The sequence below is a fragment of the Microtus ochrogaster genome, linkage group LG8 (assembly GCF_000317375.1).
Source record: "Microtus ochrogaster isolate Prairie Vole_2 linkage group LG8, MicOch1.0, whole genome shotgun sequence".
Taxonomy (NCBI): domain Eukaryota; kingdom Metazoa; phylum Chordata; class Mammalia; order Rodentia; family Cricetidae; genus Microtus; species Microtus ochrogaster.
In genome coordinates this window covers 24007940-24024150 of record NC_022033.1, presented here as the reverse complement: position 1 = coordinate 24024150, position 16211 = coordinate 24007940, and the positions used below count along the sequence as shown (strand labels likewise).

The 16211-nt window shown below is 51.0% G+C and overlaps 1 protein-coding gene across 1 annotated transcript in view; it reads left to right on the top strand.

Annotated features, from left to right (window-relative positions):
- The first annotated feature begins 4112 nt into the window (after nt 1-4112).
- Nucleotides 4113-16211, top strand: part of Bpifb1 (BPI fold containing family B member 1) — a 17628-nt gene continuing 5529 nt past the window's right edge. The window contains exons 1-11 of the mRNA XM_026787257.1: nt 4113-4227; nt 6042-6180; nt 6787-6894; nt 7672-7821; nt 8471-8552; nt 10061-10124; nt 11964-12049; nt 13424-13603; nt 13997-14050; nt 14404-14562; nt 15591-15658. Coding sequence (XP_026643058.1) covers nt 4113-4227; nt 6042-6180; nt 6787-6894; nt 7672-7821; nt 8471-8552; nt 10061-10124; nt 11964-12049; nt 13424-13603; nt 13997-14050; nt 14404-14562; nt 15591-15658 — 1205 coding nt within the window. The remainder of the gene's footprint in view (nt 4228-6041; nt 6181-6786; nt 6895-7671; nt 7822-8470; nt 8553-10060; nt 10125-11963; nt 12050-13423; nt 13604-13996; nt 14051-14403; nt 14563-15590; nt 15659-16211) is intronic.

The following is a 16211-nucleotide window of genomic DNA, read 5'->3' as shown; positions in this document are numbered from 1 at the left end:
CTGCCATGTGGGTGCTAGGAATCAAACCCAGGGTCCTCTGTAAGAGCAGTCAGTGCCCTTAACCACTGAACCATCTCTCCAGGCCCATGAAGGAGCTTTTGTGAGGTGTGAGGAGTTCCAGGAAGGGAACACACACAAAGAAAGTGAGGCTCTGAAAGAGATGAGACAATAGGAAGAGGTGCAGGGGAGGGCCATATGGGACTGGGTACACAGCCCAAGGAGGGGCACAATGACTATTCAACCCTAATAGGTCAAGCCAACAGGCAGGAAGCTGGAGCAGACATGGGCATTGGCCTTGGCACCAGCTCCACCACCCCACAGAGGGACATTGTCCCTGAGCAGCAGGCATGGCAGCTGAGGAGCCAAGCAGGGGTGTGTGTCTCTCTTCACATGTGCTCAAAGCACTGGCGGGGTCCTTCCGGGGAGCCCTTCTGGCTCTGGACCAGCTGCCTTTGTTGTTCAGAACCTATTGAGTGTTCCAGACACGGCAGGATGCAAACCACATTTTCCTCCGTGACCATTCAGGGCTTGTGTGACCTCATAGACACTGCCCCTCTCTCCTCACACCACAGATGGGGACGAAACTCAACAATGGATCTCCTCACCCTAATCCATAGTTTATCACTTCCAGACAGAAGCCAAGACATGTGCCCATGTGCTATCCAAAGGTCACATCTTTATCCCTGCTGACCCTAACATTAACCAGGAGTCAGTAAGACAGTATGGCTAGGAGTGCATGGTCTGCACAATGCGCTCAAGTCTCCTCTCAGATACCCCTGGTCCTGTGACCTTGATAAAATCACTGTGCCTTGAGCTTCCAATGCTCCTAGGAAAAGCAAGACTGTTTATTCTCCTTGGGTGCTGTGTGGCTACATGAGACTAGCTGGTGCCCAGGCAAGGGTGGCCAGGGTTCCTCTGGCATTCACGCTTGGCCCATGGTCCATCACTCATCGTTCTTCCAGTCCACAAGCATCCACTGCTTCTCTGGCAGTGGTGAGGCAGAGAGGTGCTTGGGTCATAAAATGACAAAATGAAAGTCCGTGACAAGGGCATATGGCCCATAGCTCTCACGGGCCTGATGGACAGCTTTTACCATGAGCCCCCCTGGACCCAGAAGATTATAGAGGCCCTGAGAAGTGAAGTGCCCTGCCCAGGGGAGCACAGCAAAGAAGTAGGAGAGGTGGGAGTCAAACCTGTTCTCTTGAAGGAATCGGTGAGTGAAGAGGTCCTTGCGATGAAGAGGAGAAAGCAAGATGGACAAGGCTGTGCCTTCCTTCTCTCCAGGTGGTTGCCTTGACTAAACTGTTAATGCGGCCTCTCTACAAATCTCATCCTGTTGTAAGCAGTAACAATGACAAGAGGCCCAAATGCACTGTTATTGAATGTTCCTCTGAGGAGACCCAGTGTCCCCAACTCTTTGCCCTCTAAGCAAGAGGTGCTTGAGTATGCCCATTTCACATACGGAAACAGAGAGGCTCAGAGTCCCAAGCTGCTCAGAGAGAAGAAGGTGAAGCCAGGACTTGAATCTGGTTTGTTCCCTAACACATATCCTGTGTCCACCAAGCTGTGGGGATGTCCCCAGATGACTTTTAAAGCCAGATCTCTGCTTACTATCCTTGCTCTTCTGTTTGCTGACTGCGGCAGCTGGTTCCTCGTCACGTAGACTGGCTAACCACACATAGGGATGACGCCCATCAACCTAACTGATGGAAAGCAGGGACGACGCAGCCATGTCAGGGATGTTCATCCTTCACGACTGCTGCTGTGGTCACTATGGTGCTGTAGGAAGCAGAGAGATCTCTGTGCTCACAGAGAAGCACAGGAACCAGGAATATTACACACACAGGGTGTTCCCTCAGGGGAGGGAATACATAGCCTGCGATCCTCCCAAAAGGCTGAGAGAGGACATGTTAATTAACTTGGTGACCTTTGTTCTATCTGTGTGGCTGGAGACTTTTTCTGGCACCAAGACCCAAATTTGTGTTTCTTGGTCAGTCTAAAAAAAAAATCTATCTTTATGGACTTTACAAGAGTTTCAATGGAGTCATGTCTGATCTATACTTAGCTTACTTTGTTCCTCGAAGAGACTTACGGATGCTTTGTTGTGAATACGAGACTCAGTTAACTATCACCAGAATAAGTTTTCACCAAATATTACTATGCTTAAATATGCCCCAAATAAACTACGCACTGTCAGACTCTAGAAGTTTGACTCATCACCAGCTACTGAATCCTACTGAACTGAACTGCCTTCTTGACTCCTGCAGATTATGACTCTGCTGGAGGTTGCAGAGACCCCTGCACGGTCCTGCAGCAGTGACTTCCCGAGATGTAGGTAGCCCCCTGTGAGGCTTGTGTGTACCTGAGCCACCTCCCTGCCATATGCCCCAGTGCTCTCTCTGCCCTTCCAGCTATCTTGGACCCTCATTTCTACAACCCTCGGGAAGCTAGAGAGTTCCTAGACTGCCTCCAGGAAGGGCTCTGGTTCACCAAGAGCTGCAAATATTTACCTTGGAGACCTCAGCCCAGCCCGAGGTCTTGGCCCACATGCTCAGGGTGGCTGCCCGAGTCAGCTTTGCAGGATATAAGGCTGGGTCTCCAGACCCACCACCTGGGAGAGGAGCAGGCAGACCCAGGACTCTAGCACATCCAGGTAAAACGTGGGGAAGGGAGAAGCCTGGGCAGTCAAGAATGTTCCTCACAGGGGACACCTGCTGGGGTCAGCCCAACTGCTGAGGGAGGACTGAGGCGCCTAATAACGCCCCTGTCAGCTATGGTTTTCTGGGGGCCAAGGGAAGAGGCAGAGAGGTGCTGGTGCTCTCGTCAAAAAGCCATGAGCAAAGATGGAGGCATGAGGCAGGTTGGTCTTTCCCAGTCCTCTCAGTCCAGGGACTTCAACCTGCTCTGCACACACTGGTTGTGCCATGCCTGTATGTGCTGAGCTCTTTCTGGGGACGAAGAGAAGCATCAGTCACAGCAGTCATCGAAGAACTCCCAAGGGACCATTGTGGGCCTACTGTGTTATAGGAAAGCCCAGGACCAGAGAAAGGACAGTCAGAGGAGCTTCCTGGAAGAGGTAGCTTGTGGGATGCAAAGCTGGGTGGATGCTAGAAAGGAGCAAAAAGCATCCATGAAGAGGGCAGGGGCTGAGGACCACGTGGTGGGTAGATGCAGGCTGGGATTTGCAGGAGACAGTGTCTCCCATGAGAGGTGGCACTACAGGTCTTGGGTTTAGAACCCGTCTGATCAGAAGCCTGAGTAGTGGGCAGGAGAAAAGGGCAAAGTGTTGGGAAGACAAAGGCATGTTTTAAGGGTGTGGTCTGTCTGGTCAATCAATATAGGTTGTCAGTTCAACCTTCTGGCTGTGACCGTGGCATGGTTTCTTCTGATGCCAGTAGCTGTAGTCACTGAAAACTGTGAATGTCCCCCAAGTTCTTCCCGTGGGGAAACACCACACTGAACGATCTCTAGATACTAACTGTTAACCGCAGAGACTATGAAGAGAAGTTTCATTCCATCCACTTAGCAGAGGAGAACTCTGATGTGGGATTCCCCTCTGTATGCTGTGATTAGCATTGGTAATAAAGAAACTGCTTTGGGCCTATAGCAGAGCTATAGGAGAACAGAGCTAAGCAGGGAAAACTAAACAAAATGCTAGAAGAAAAGAGGCGGAGTCAGGGAGGCACCATGGAGCCACCAGAGTCAGACACGCTGAAACATTACCAGTAAGCCACTGCCACATGGCGATACACAGATTAATGGAGATGGGTTAAATTAATAAGTAAGAGTTAGCCAATAAGAAGCTAGAGCTAACGGGCCAAGCAGTGATTTAAATAATATGGTTTCTGTGTGGTTATTTCAGGTCAAAGCTAGCCGGGTGGCCAGGAAGAACAAGTGGTCTCCCACTACTACAGAACCCTGAGGCTCAGAGGTATTTGTGTCTTGATTATTCAATGATGCACAACTAAACCTTGATTCTTGGCCGGCTGCCTTGTATGCCTCTTCTGGACACTGTGCCCCAGGCATGGGCTTCTCTGTCCAACTAGTAGGACCCTTTTTGCTTACTCTAGGCCCTGCTACCTGCCACCTACTTCTCATCAACACCCAGGAAAATGTTTGGCCCATGGATTGTCACCCTCCTCTGTGGTTTGCTGGGAGCCACACTGGTCCAAGCTAACCTTGGTCCCCCTGCAGTGCTAAACCTGGGCCCAGAAATCATCGAGAAATGTAAGTCATGACCCTCCTCCCCCAAGCCTCATTACCATAAAGCAAGGGACAGATGGAACAGCCCTCCAAAAAAGCAGGGGAATTTTTGTCAAAGGGGTAAATCAGGCATGGTGGAGCCCAAGACTTGAGTGAGACAAGAGTAGTGGCTGAGGTATGAAGGTCTGGGATATTTTGATCTCAAGATCCCATGATGCCAAGATGTCCTCAAATGAAATTATTCTAAAAGCCACTACCCCAGGGGTCTGGGAGCCTTATTAGTAGTATATGGCCTCTGCATACAGAGATGCACCCCAGTACTATCCTTGCCTGGACTCCTTTCAACAAGTTAACACCCAGCATATTCCTGGTCCCCAAAGCAGAGGCCTGGACAGAGTCTGGTGGCCTCAGTCCCATACACAGGTTTGTTACTCAAGCTCCATGACCCTGGGCCTAGCCTCACTCTCCATAAGCACATGAAAAGGTCTTTCTCCCTGGGCCAACCAGAACTTCCAACACCATAGGAACTAAGCAGGGTCACAGTTTTCTTCCCAGCTCCTCTGTGGCATGGGCATAGTCCTGTGTGCTAGAAGATACTTGGAAACACCTTCCACCCAGATATGGACACATTGCCTTCTATGACAATGTGGCAATTACCTGGGGGACAAGCACTGTGCCAAAGGCTGAGGGAAGCAGATGACCTAAAGCCCATTCTGTGACGCCCAAACATGTGGCATTTAAGCTATAGGAAGCTTGGAGTGAGCAACCATGGTATAAGTGTGAAGCCAAGGAGTTATGACCAGTGCAGTCTGGAAGGAGATTCCTGCAGAACCCCTGCAGGAGAGTCAGTGGCCCTGTCTAAGCAAGTGACCACTAAGGGTCAGAAGTCATTAGGCAACTGCATCCATTAACTCCATTAGAAGATAAAAGCCATACCATAAACCTTGGAAGGGGTGTTTGATGTAAAAGACTATATTGGGGCATCAAAGGAAGGAGGACTTGACTAGGAGGGACAAAGAGAACTAACTCTAAGGGGCACCCAGCAATGAGGTAGCACCCAAGGACAGAACACACTCACACTCGGAGACCCCTCCCAAGGTCTCCTGGGCCTGGGTGTGACTAGGGCCTGTTGGATGGAGGGAAGCTAACAGGATTATGCTAGGCCAGCACTGGCCTGATGCTGGCAGCCAGAAGCTGCAGAGCAAATCCCTGCCCTCAGCTGAGGATGTCCTTTGGATGACGTCCCTGGAAGGAGACGCTGTTTTATCTCTCCAGAGGACCATCTCTGTGTGGCCCCTGGAAGCTTGCTGGAGGCTCTTAGGACTCCTGAGAGCCTATGCTGATAGGGTTAAAGACTGACACCTGGCAAAGAAAAATGCTAATGCATCCAGTCCCATTAACATAGAATAGGCAAATGCTTGGTAGGAACGGGGCCGGGCCAAGGGCCCTGGATCACTGTCTACAGAACGGGCTCTGGCCACTGGGTGAAAAGCCAACAGGCACCAGCCCCAAGGCCCTTGCTCCCATTTCTTCCTTGCTCTGCTCAGCACCTAAGGTGCTCTGGACAAGGGGACAGTGAAGGAGCCAGAAGAACATTAGCAAGTGTGATTTGGCCACAAAACTGTCCCCAATCGGCTTCTTAGCTCAAAAAATATTTGGCCTGACTAGGGAGAGGGAGGACACAGGTCCTGCATCCCAGAAGTGACTGGCAACATTCTGAGTGTGAGGATTCCCACTGTCTCAAGACCACCAGTCTCACCTAATGCCAGGTCCAAGGAGTCCTGAGTGATGACCTCCTCAGCCTCCTCATGACCTCTAATTCCTGGATCTATCTGCAGACCTGACCCAGGCACTGAAGAACCATGATGCCACTGCCATCCTCCATGAGTTGCCGCTGCTCAGTGCCATGCAGGAGGGGTCTGGGGGCATCCCCATTCTGGACGGCCTCATGCGCTCTATTCTGAGATACATCATCTGGTGAGCAGTGTTAGACAGGGCTGAGAGCTGTCTCCTCCCCACACCTCTGCCCAAGTATGCTAATTGCTCAGCTTTCAGTCAACAAACCTCGTGGGGATTGAACAGACTAAGCCCCTCTTTTGAAAAGTCCCAGAATAGCTAGGAGTGCCCATAGGCAGTGTCACTGGTATCCTAAGAGGCAGTCACATAGGAAGGTAGCCCCAAGTGGTACAGTGTCAGGATCAGGCAATGCTTCTCAGTGGAGGTCATGGCTAAGCCAGAGACACCAAGAAACTAGCATTCCAGGCAAAGGGACCAGTAGGGCAAAACCATGGAGGGGCAAGAGTCACTCAGAATGATTGCAGAGTGACAGGCCAGGAGGGTAGGGTCACAGAGGGGCTCCCGGCCAGCCCAACAGACTGAGGCTAAAAACCAAGGAATCTGCAGAGAGGTAAGCAAGGGTGTAGGGGAGAGACAGAGGTAGGACCATGATGGAGAGGGTTAGTAGGCTGGGTTTGGGGTCTGATCAGATGTGCAGAAGTCAGGAAAGAAGATGAGAACAGGTTCGGGTGGAGGACACACTATCTGAACCTGAATGTGACTCCATCTCCCCTCCTCCCTGTCCAGGATGAGGGTCACCTCTGCTAACATCCTCCAGTTGGTCGTGCAGCCTTCCACCTATGACCAGGAACTGGTAGTCAGAATCCCCCTGGACATGGTGGCCGGACTCAACACGTGAGTATCCCCTGAATCTGACGCAGCTAACCTAACAGCCTCATCTCCTTGCTCTCCTCTCTCCATGCAGATATCTGGAAATGAATCCACAAGTAAGTAAGAAGAGCAAGTGCAAAGGCCCTAAGTGTTACTTGCCTTGCTCAAAAATGGCAGGGATGGGGGTGGGGTAGAGTTGAGATCAGCAAGCTGTTGGAGCCTGATGATGCAAGCCCAAGATGAGAACTTGGCTTTTATGGAATATGAGGGTCATGAGCAACATAAGGTCTGAGCCAAGGAAGAGCTATTGGGGGACAGTGTGGGAAGAGTGGAGGCAGGAATGCACCATAGAAGGTCCTTCAACAACTCTAGAGGAGAGAGTGATGGCTGAGGTCAGGTGAACAGAGGAGCGATCAGATTCTTGCTATGTGTTGGGAGCAGGCAGAAACAACAGGGATTCTATGGAGAGAGAGATCAAGGACTGCTCCAGGGTCTGCTCCCAGGTCAAACCGGGAGGAGCAGCCAGCAGCCAAGAGGACTAAGCTTGAGAGTGGCAGGCCAGGGGACGATGCGGAATCCACTATTGCCCTGCTATCGTGCGGAACTCAGAGGACATCCAAGTGGGGCGCAGTGTGTGACTTGGAATCCCATGGCATCCATAACGGGAGAGATCAGGAGAGGACTCCAGATGTTGAAGGGATGAAGGGAACCAGCCAAAACAGACAGTGAGGGACAGACACCCATCTGCGGCTCCCATGTGGGCTTGAACAGCTCTCACTCTCACTGATGTTGTCCGCATAGGCCACTGATCAAGACCCTGGTGCAGTTCCAAATGAACACCGAGATCCAAGCCCTCATCCGGGTGGAGAAAAGCAAGAGCGGCCCTGCCCGCCTGAACCTTAGTGACTGCTCCAGCAGTGAGAACACCCTGCGCCTCAGCCTGCTAAACAAGTGAGTGCCAGGCTCCATCACGCCCATGTGAGAAGCAAACCGTGGCCTTGCCCTTGTCCCTCCTGACTCTAGATCTAAGGCTCCTTCCAGCGACCCCAGGATGCCAAAGCAGTTCTGGATGGCAAAGATGAAAGTAGCAATGGTGGCATGACACCAGGACGGGAGGGTGGGTGTGGGGTGTGGGTAGTGGTGGGGTGTGTGGGGTGGGCATGCAGCAAACACCTGCTGACAGAGCAGAGCCTCCATTTAGGGTTCCCATGTCACCGAGGCAGACCTAGGTGAGCCCAAAGCAAGTTTCTCTTCTTCCTCGACTGGGTGATGTTGGGCAAGTCACCTTCAGATACTTCCCTTTTCTGGTGTGGAAAATGCTGCTGATGACACTTTCCAGGCAGCAAGAGTGACCTACTCATACAAGTCCATGTCACCTCTCAGGGGACCCGTCAGCTCCCAGCACCCTAATGTCAGCCCAGATCTGTAAAGACAATACCCAGGTCCGTGTCTGCCCTCAGCTCAGCCTCTTCTTCAGCTTTGGCTAATACCCCGGGTAAACTTGAGCCAGCTCCTTCCTCCCAGGATCCTATATCACTCTTTAAAGCAGGGTCAATTCTCTCTTATAAGCTTCCTAATCTCCTACTCTGCTTTGCCAAAGGCTCTCCTTCATGGTCAACTCCTTGGCAAATAATGTCATGAATCTCCTGGTGCCAGCCCTGCCCCAGATGGTGAAAAACCACGTGAGTCAATCCAGGCTTCTGGCCTATGGAGATGGCATCCCCTGTAGGGCTAGGGTGGGACTGCAGACTGGTGCCAACCGAGTCTGGTCTCCTTGGGTGGGATCCTTCTGGGACTGAATAATTCCTGAAGCAAAGAACCACCGAGTCAATGAACTGAGCCGCTGAGTCAGCGAGATCATTGAGATCAATGCAACAGAACAGCCAAACTGCCAGGAGGCTTTGATCAGTGGCATGCTGACTAAGCTTTTAACACTTGTCTCTATGAGGGCTGAGGGTAGAAACTACGTGGAGCTTTTGCTGACTTCCTGGCTGTAAATCCTACCTCCAGGCTGACTTTAGTAAAGGGGTATCATGGGGCAGAACTGGGAGAAGGCGCACAGTAGTAGCGAGCCTCTGTGAGGTACTGCAGCAAACCTCAACCTCAACCTCAAAATCCTGGTTCTCCTTGGAAGAGGGGAGGTTGGAGAAAGAGAGTTAAGAATAGGAGAATAAGCAGACACATGTGGTTTCCAGCTCAAGCCAACTACTCACTAGTATTAGAATTCTAACCCCCGAGTCAGATGTCGCTTGGCCTGTCTGTCCCTCCTCCTCTCTGGGCCGTGGGTTAGGAAAGCTGATGGAAACAGGGAACCATTGTTCACACGTTAGCATTTCTCAAAATACACTATCATACAGGAATACTGAAGGTAGCCAGTGAGATGGTCCTTCCATTAGAGCAGCTAAGCACCTAAAGGTCCGCGGATCCTAAAGATAGCATGGCAAATGTTCACACACACACACACACACACACACACACACACACACACACACACCTTCAGCAGAACAGCTAAAGCCACACTGCTGCCTCTAGGAGCTATCTATACTCTGACACTTTGGGGCTGGGCTGAGAGGAGGGGTATGTAGTAGCATCCTTGACCTGTGTCCACTAGATGTCAGTATGGCTCATCTGACACATTAAAATATGTTTCCCAGCGTCTTGCCAGAGACCAAGATCATTTCCTGTTGAAAGGTGCTGTCCATGTTAGACAGAGAACTCCCTGGTGGCACAGCGATGTGTCTGGGGCTGGAAACTCACCAATATACAGAGACGGCTTCTATCTGATGGGGCGGCCCAGCTGGCCTCTCTGCTCTAGAGTCTGAGGTGGGAGGAGTTCTGTGAGTTCTTTGGAATGAACAAGTGAATTCTTGGCTTCCTCTAAGGAAGCATGGGCTCCTTTGAGTAATCATAGGTGTTCTGGAGAGGGGAGCTGGCAGGCCAGGCACAATCTGGACACAAGACAAAAGGCAAACTATTGCAGAAAGGCCCTGAGTGGCCCTTAGAACAGCCATGGACTCTGAACAGCAATGGGAGACAGAGGTGGGCAAATCTGTGTGTCCTCAACTCCACAGATGAATATTTGACTAGCTGGGGCACTGCAGTGAGACTCGGGCTGGGGGAGACCAGGCCCGGGACACTGCGGGCGCGGGACCGACTCTTCACTGATGGCCCTGCATTTGTGCTGTTGCAGCTGTGCCCTGTGATCCAGCAAGCCTTCGATGACATGTACAGTGACTTCCTGAAGCTGGCAACAGGTAAGGGCTCTGCTGTCTCCACTGTCTTTTCTTTATCTGAGGGCTTGGACTTCAGGCCCCACCTTTACCCAGGAGAGGCCACCCTCTCATGTCTGATCAGCACCTTGGGCCCAGAACCAGCACACAGCACTTGCTAAGCCTTGTCCAGATGCTGCTGCTTCAACTTCATGGTCATCTTATATGTGCGAGGCTCTATCTAAGACAGTGGTTCTCAACTTTCCTAAGGCTGCAACCCTTTAATGCAGTTTCTCATGCTGTGGTGACCCCCAACTATAAAATTATTTCATTGCTACTTCATAACTCATTTTGCTAGTGTTGTGAATTGTAATGCAGATGTCTGATATGCAGGATACCTCATATACAGCCCCCAAAGGCTGAGAGCCACTGCTCTATGTGAGCAGATACTCAGGTAGAGCCGAGTTAAAGCCCAGCTCTGATGCTGACTTGCTCCTTACCCTTTTTTTCTCAGTTTCCTAATCTGTAAAATAAGGCTTTCTATCTCCCAACCTCAAAGGATTATAGTCACCATTTAAAGATTATAGAAAGTTCTGAACATATAGAATACACTGCCTAACACAGAGTTGCTTAAAAATCAATGCATGCCAGATGATGGATGGATGATGGATGGTTGGATGATGGATAGATAATGGATGGATGATGGATGGATGATGGATGGACGAACAGATGAACGGATGGATGGATGGATGGATAGATGGATGGATAGATGGATGATGGATGGATGGATGGTGGGTGGGTGGGTGGATGGATGGATGGATAATGGATGGATGGATGGATGGATGGATGGATGGATGATGGATGATGGATGGATGGATGGATGATGGATGGACGGACAGACGGACAGATGGATGGATGGACGAATGGATGGATGGATAGATGGATGATGGATGGATGGATGGTGGGTGGGTGGATGGATGGATGAGTGGTAGACTGATTACTGTGTGCTACTGAGAGGAGGGAACAAGGACAGAAGTGAGCTATGTGCCCAGAACAGACTTCATTTTTCCCTCCCTGAAAGTAGCAAAGAGGAGATGTTATAGGCTTCTACCCTCAACCTTGGAAATTGGTTCTTCTCAATCCCTCAGAGTGGTAATCAACAAGGCGGAAGAAAACCCTAACATGTGCTGATTTAGGATCCAAAGAAGCATATCACAGGGTAGCCAGAGTGAGACGAAGGGAACAAAGGAAAGGGCCTAATGCATCTGAGGGCTAAATCCAGGGCTGGGCATTTCTGTCTCACTTCCTCGGTGCACTCAATGGCCTGACTGTATGTGTGGAAGAATCTCCTCCGAGCTCACAGAGGAGATTCATGGTACAGAAGACTGGAGCCTAATTCCCCCTGCTCTAATTAGAGGTGAATTGTTATGGCCATGGCTTACCTAGCATGTGTGAGACTCGAGGAGAGAGAGATCAGTGACAGAGGCCATGCATTGCCATCTCTACCCAACAGCTGAGAAGATGGGATATCTCCATCCCTGTTCACCAAGTGGAGAAAACCAAGGCAAACACAGGTGATGGTTGAACTTGTAGGTGCACATCTGCAGTCAGCGCCCAGAGTGGGTTGCAGTGAGGTGAGGGAGGCACAGGTTATAAACAGCCTTTTAGGTTTGGCATAGGACTGGATGGGTTCCAGTTATACACATAAAAGTCTATCTCTGTGCTGGTGTTTTGAATGGTCCCTATAATCATTGCCATAGTTACCACCAACAGCATCCTTTTCCCGGACTCTGGCAGTGTTCCTACTTAGAAGCTGGGGCTATAGAAAATCCCCCACCCGACCATACCCTCCATCCTCACAAGCTTTCTTCTTGCCTTGAGAAGCACCCGTAGGCCTCAGCCCTGGAGCCCTGACGTTTGACCTTCTGTCTCTTGCTATCCAGGACAGTAATATCATGCTCAACCTGAAGGTGAGTGTTCAGACCTCAGAGCCAAGTGGGGACACTGAGGAACAGCTGTGCCTCTATGACCACCCAGGGCCTAATACCTACACGGCATCAGGGCACAAAGCTGATAAAGTCAGACCCTAAGAACTCTGTGAAAGGCAGCAAGCAGAACTTCATGCCCCACCACCCAAAGGTCCTGACCTCAGCCTTTGACTACGTGTGTATGGCTCCCTGGCTTTCAGGCAAGCTTCTGCCAACCCCCAGACTTCTGATGGCATTGCAGCATGGCCTCAGGACAGAGGCATCCTCAAGGAGCATAGAGCCTTACCATTCCTGGATCCATCACTCCCTGGCTGTGTCGCTCAAGGCAGATTTCTCCACCTCTCTGAGCCTCAGTTTCCCTGACTGTAAAATATTTATTTTAATACTAGGAAACAATTAGATGAAACATACTGGCTTCCCAGACAGGAGGCACTCGGTAACAGTGGACCTCTGTAAAATACCGCACTGCACACTCCCTGTGGGTGGTGTGAGTCCCAGACCTGTTGTGTCTCAGGAGTCCCTTGGAAACCACAGCATGGGACAGTTGCTTCTGCTCTGTTGCAGTCTGAATCCTCTCTTCATCTAAAGGGTTTGAGAGGTTGAAACCCAAGTGAAAAGCAAGCATTTCGGTTACAAGCTAGGCACAGGTAGCATGCAGCCACAATCCTAGGCACTCTGAAGATGAGCCCACAGAGGATCATTGGAGATGAGGTATTAGGGAGCAGCCTAGGAAGATGCCACTCTATAAACATGAGGCAGAAGGACAGAGGGAAGGATGGAAAAAAAATTGAGGGAGGGACGAAGGGAGAGTAGAGGTAAGGGACTCAGGAGTGGAGGCTGCCAGACACCTGACAGGCATTGCCTTCATCAATCCAAGCTTCCCAACACAAAGGCGAAGCTGCGGAGCAGACAGAATGGCATTTGTGTTAGTCTACTTTGTGTTGCCTGGACACAGTACCTGAATGGTTTATAAGAAATAGAAGTTTAATTGGCTCATGGTCCTGGTAGCTAGGACATCCAAGCACATGGTGCATCTTCTGGTGAGGGCCTCCATGCTGGATCAGCCCATGGTGGAAGACAGAAGCATGAGGGAGGGTGACAGCAAGGGCAGCCAGGGGTTGAGCTTACCTTCCAGTGGCCTACTCCCACCTGCAGTCACTAGGCCACTCCTGTACCAGCACTGACCAGTGATCAAGGCCCAGTCACCTCTTGAAGGACTGGGATGAGGCTTCCATCGTGAGACTTCTGGGAGCCAACTTCCCCTCCCCCCCAGCACAGTCCTTTCCTTCCAGGTGGTTATGGGATACAATGCAGAATCAAAGCCCTCAAACCACGCCCTGTCCTGTGTCTCCTCAGGCCAAGCTACTGGACTCACAAGCGAGGGTGACCAACTGGTTCAACAGCTCTGTGACTTCCCTGATGGAGACCACCCCAGATGGGGCCCCTTTCAGCCTGCTCCTGAGGCAGGACCTGGTGAATGGCGTTGTGAACACCCTGGTCCCCAAGGAGGAGCTCGTGATCCTGCTTAGATTCGTGGTAAGCCCCACTGTGAACAGGAATAACTCACCTCTGCGTCATCAGCTCACTGAAAGGAGCCTGAGGTGGGCTTCCAATAATGATCAACTCTGCCCTCCCTTCAGAGAGACCCTGTTTCTGACATGCGATGCTAGAGCCAAAAGCACCCCCTTAACACCCAGCTTGGGCCCTGGTTCTGCCTTAAGGGACCGGGGATGCCTATTTCCTCCTCCAGATATCCTCAGGGGCTCAAGAGCTTTCAGGATCCTGAGGAACCCAGACTGGTGCCTGCACCCCAGTAGTCACTAACTCATCAAGATCCTCGTTTCTCCTGAGCCTGGGTACCAACACATACTCCAGTCCTCTTACTGCAGCATGACTGATGTAACTGACTCACGTCTCCCCTCCCTCCAGATCCCTGAGATAGCCCGCCAGCTACAGGAAGATATCAAGGAGATCAATGCAGAGGTAGGTCTGTTTCTCATCTGTAGCTGGCTGGGTGCTTGCTGCGGATGTCCTTGGGTCTCTGCAGTGGAGAAGAGATGTGGGCTGCTCTCTTGTTTTCCACTATGGGGACCAAGCCCCCTGGAAGCCCAGAGACTTCCTTCAGTCTAGCAGAGAATCTTAAATCTGATGATTACCTGGATGGACTGGTGCTGGGTGATAAGGGCAACTCTAAGGCCCTGCTCCAGGCTGAGATACCAGAGAACACCCACACAGGGGCACTGGAGAGGGCGGAGGCTGGAGCACAGGGAAACACCAGAGGGGGCCACACGGGCCTGTGCACTGTAGCCAGGCATGTGGGTCTGATGTCTTTCTAGGCAGCAAACAAGCTGGGACCCACCCAGATGGTGAAGATTGCCACTTATAGCGGTCCCCAGATCGTGCTGAATGAGGATGGTGCCACAGCAGCCCAAAGTATCATCCTGGAAGTGTTCCCAACCAATACAGACGTCCGGCCCTTCTTCTCCCTTGGCATTGTGAGTTCAAGTGTCTGTAGAATAGAAAAAGACTGGGGAGGTCTTCCTTTCCATTGAGAACCAAGAGTCAAGAACTTTGGGGGGCCATCAGCAGCCCTAGGGAGAGAGGGATATAACTCCCATTAAGGCAGCTACATTCCAGCTAGGGGCATTTTCCAGAGAACAGGCAACATGCAGCCGCTGAATGGCAGAGCCCCTCCTGGAAAGAAGAGGAGGGTCAGAGTAGATCAGCAACCACATGTACTCCAGAGGGCAGCAAAGACTGGAGAAAGGCAGGCTCATGAGTACTGGCACCCAGGCTTACCCTAGGGGGCGAGCAGTACCTGCTGTGAGGAGTAGGAGTTGACTCCTCATAGTGGGGGTTCTCTATGTGCCTTTCTACACCACACAATCTCAGGGGTGCCTTTTACAGACTATAGGTGTATTAGTACCTCCCAGAGAGTTCATCTTGACTTCCTGGCTTTGCAGTGAAAGACAGCGTGAGAACCCACTTCTCGGGCCAACCTAACTCCCTGATGACCCCTCCATGGTCAATGGGAAGCACAGCGGGAAGAATTGGTTACCTGGGCTCCGCTATAAAGGAGCCCAGTGATCGGCCTCGAGATCAAGCTGATGCAAGGCCTGAGCTCCGTGGGTCAAGCCTGACTTAGCCACTGAGCTTTGCGACCATATTAACTGTGCTTACGGCTTACCAGGGTCACTGACCCTCCCAGGGACACGAGAGGACTGACGGGCTCCCTAGAGGGGTGGTAGGCTTATTGAAGAAAGCGTTTGAACTGCCTGACAAACAGTGAACAACCAGTGTAGGTTGACTGTGTTGGAATTGTCATCCCAGGTTTGAAGGGTCACCTGTAAAACAGGGACTAGGGTATGGAAAGTGGGACCCATAGAGGCTAAACTATTTTCCAAGGTCACAGAGTCAGTAGCCAAGAGTCAAATCAGATTTCCTTGACCTCGATCTTTTTTGTATAACCCTCCCTCAAGATAAATTCTCTTCAAAAACTGAGGGCTGGGTTCTCTTGTTGCAGGAGACCAATTATGAAGCTCAGTTTTACATGGAAGGTGACTGGTTTATGCTCAACTTCAATAACATCAGGTAAATGCGTGAATCTATGAGGTGCTGCTGAGTATTGGACCAGAGCAGTGGGTTTCTCTAAACCGCCTGTAGGGGGAACCAAAGATGGCTGATGCCAGAAGGCTGCCTTGCCAGGCCTGATCTGCCTTAAGATCTAATTCCAAATAGAAAATGAAGGGGCTTTACAGGAGCCACAGAGTGAGCCAGCCCCGCCACAGGGCTGGCCTGCCATGCCCCACCCAGGCTTAAAATGGCCCATTCTGAAACTTCACAGAAACAGTTACAGCCCCAGGTACTAAACTTGGAGCCCAGCACAGAAGGACATCTGTGCACCTGCCAGCCCTGCAAGGTCTACCACCTTCTGTCCCAAACTAAGTTCAGGTACTCCAACTGGAGGCTCCGGTGATAAATTTAGGGGCATTTAGAGGAGCACTTTATTCAGTCCATACAGGGTAAGATGATAGCTAGGTAGAAAATGGCAGATGACAGACAGACAGATAGAAGTTAGATAGGTAGGTAGATAGATAGATAGATAGATAGATAGATAGATAGATAGATAGATAGATAGATAGAT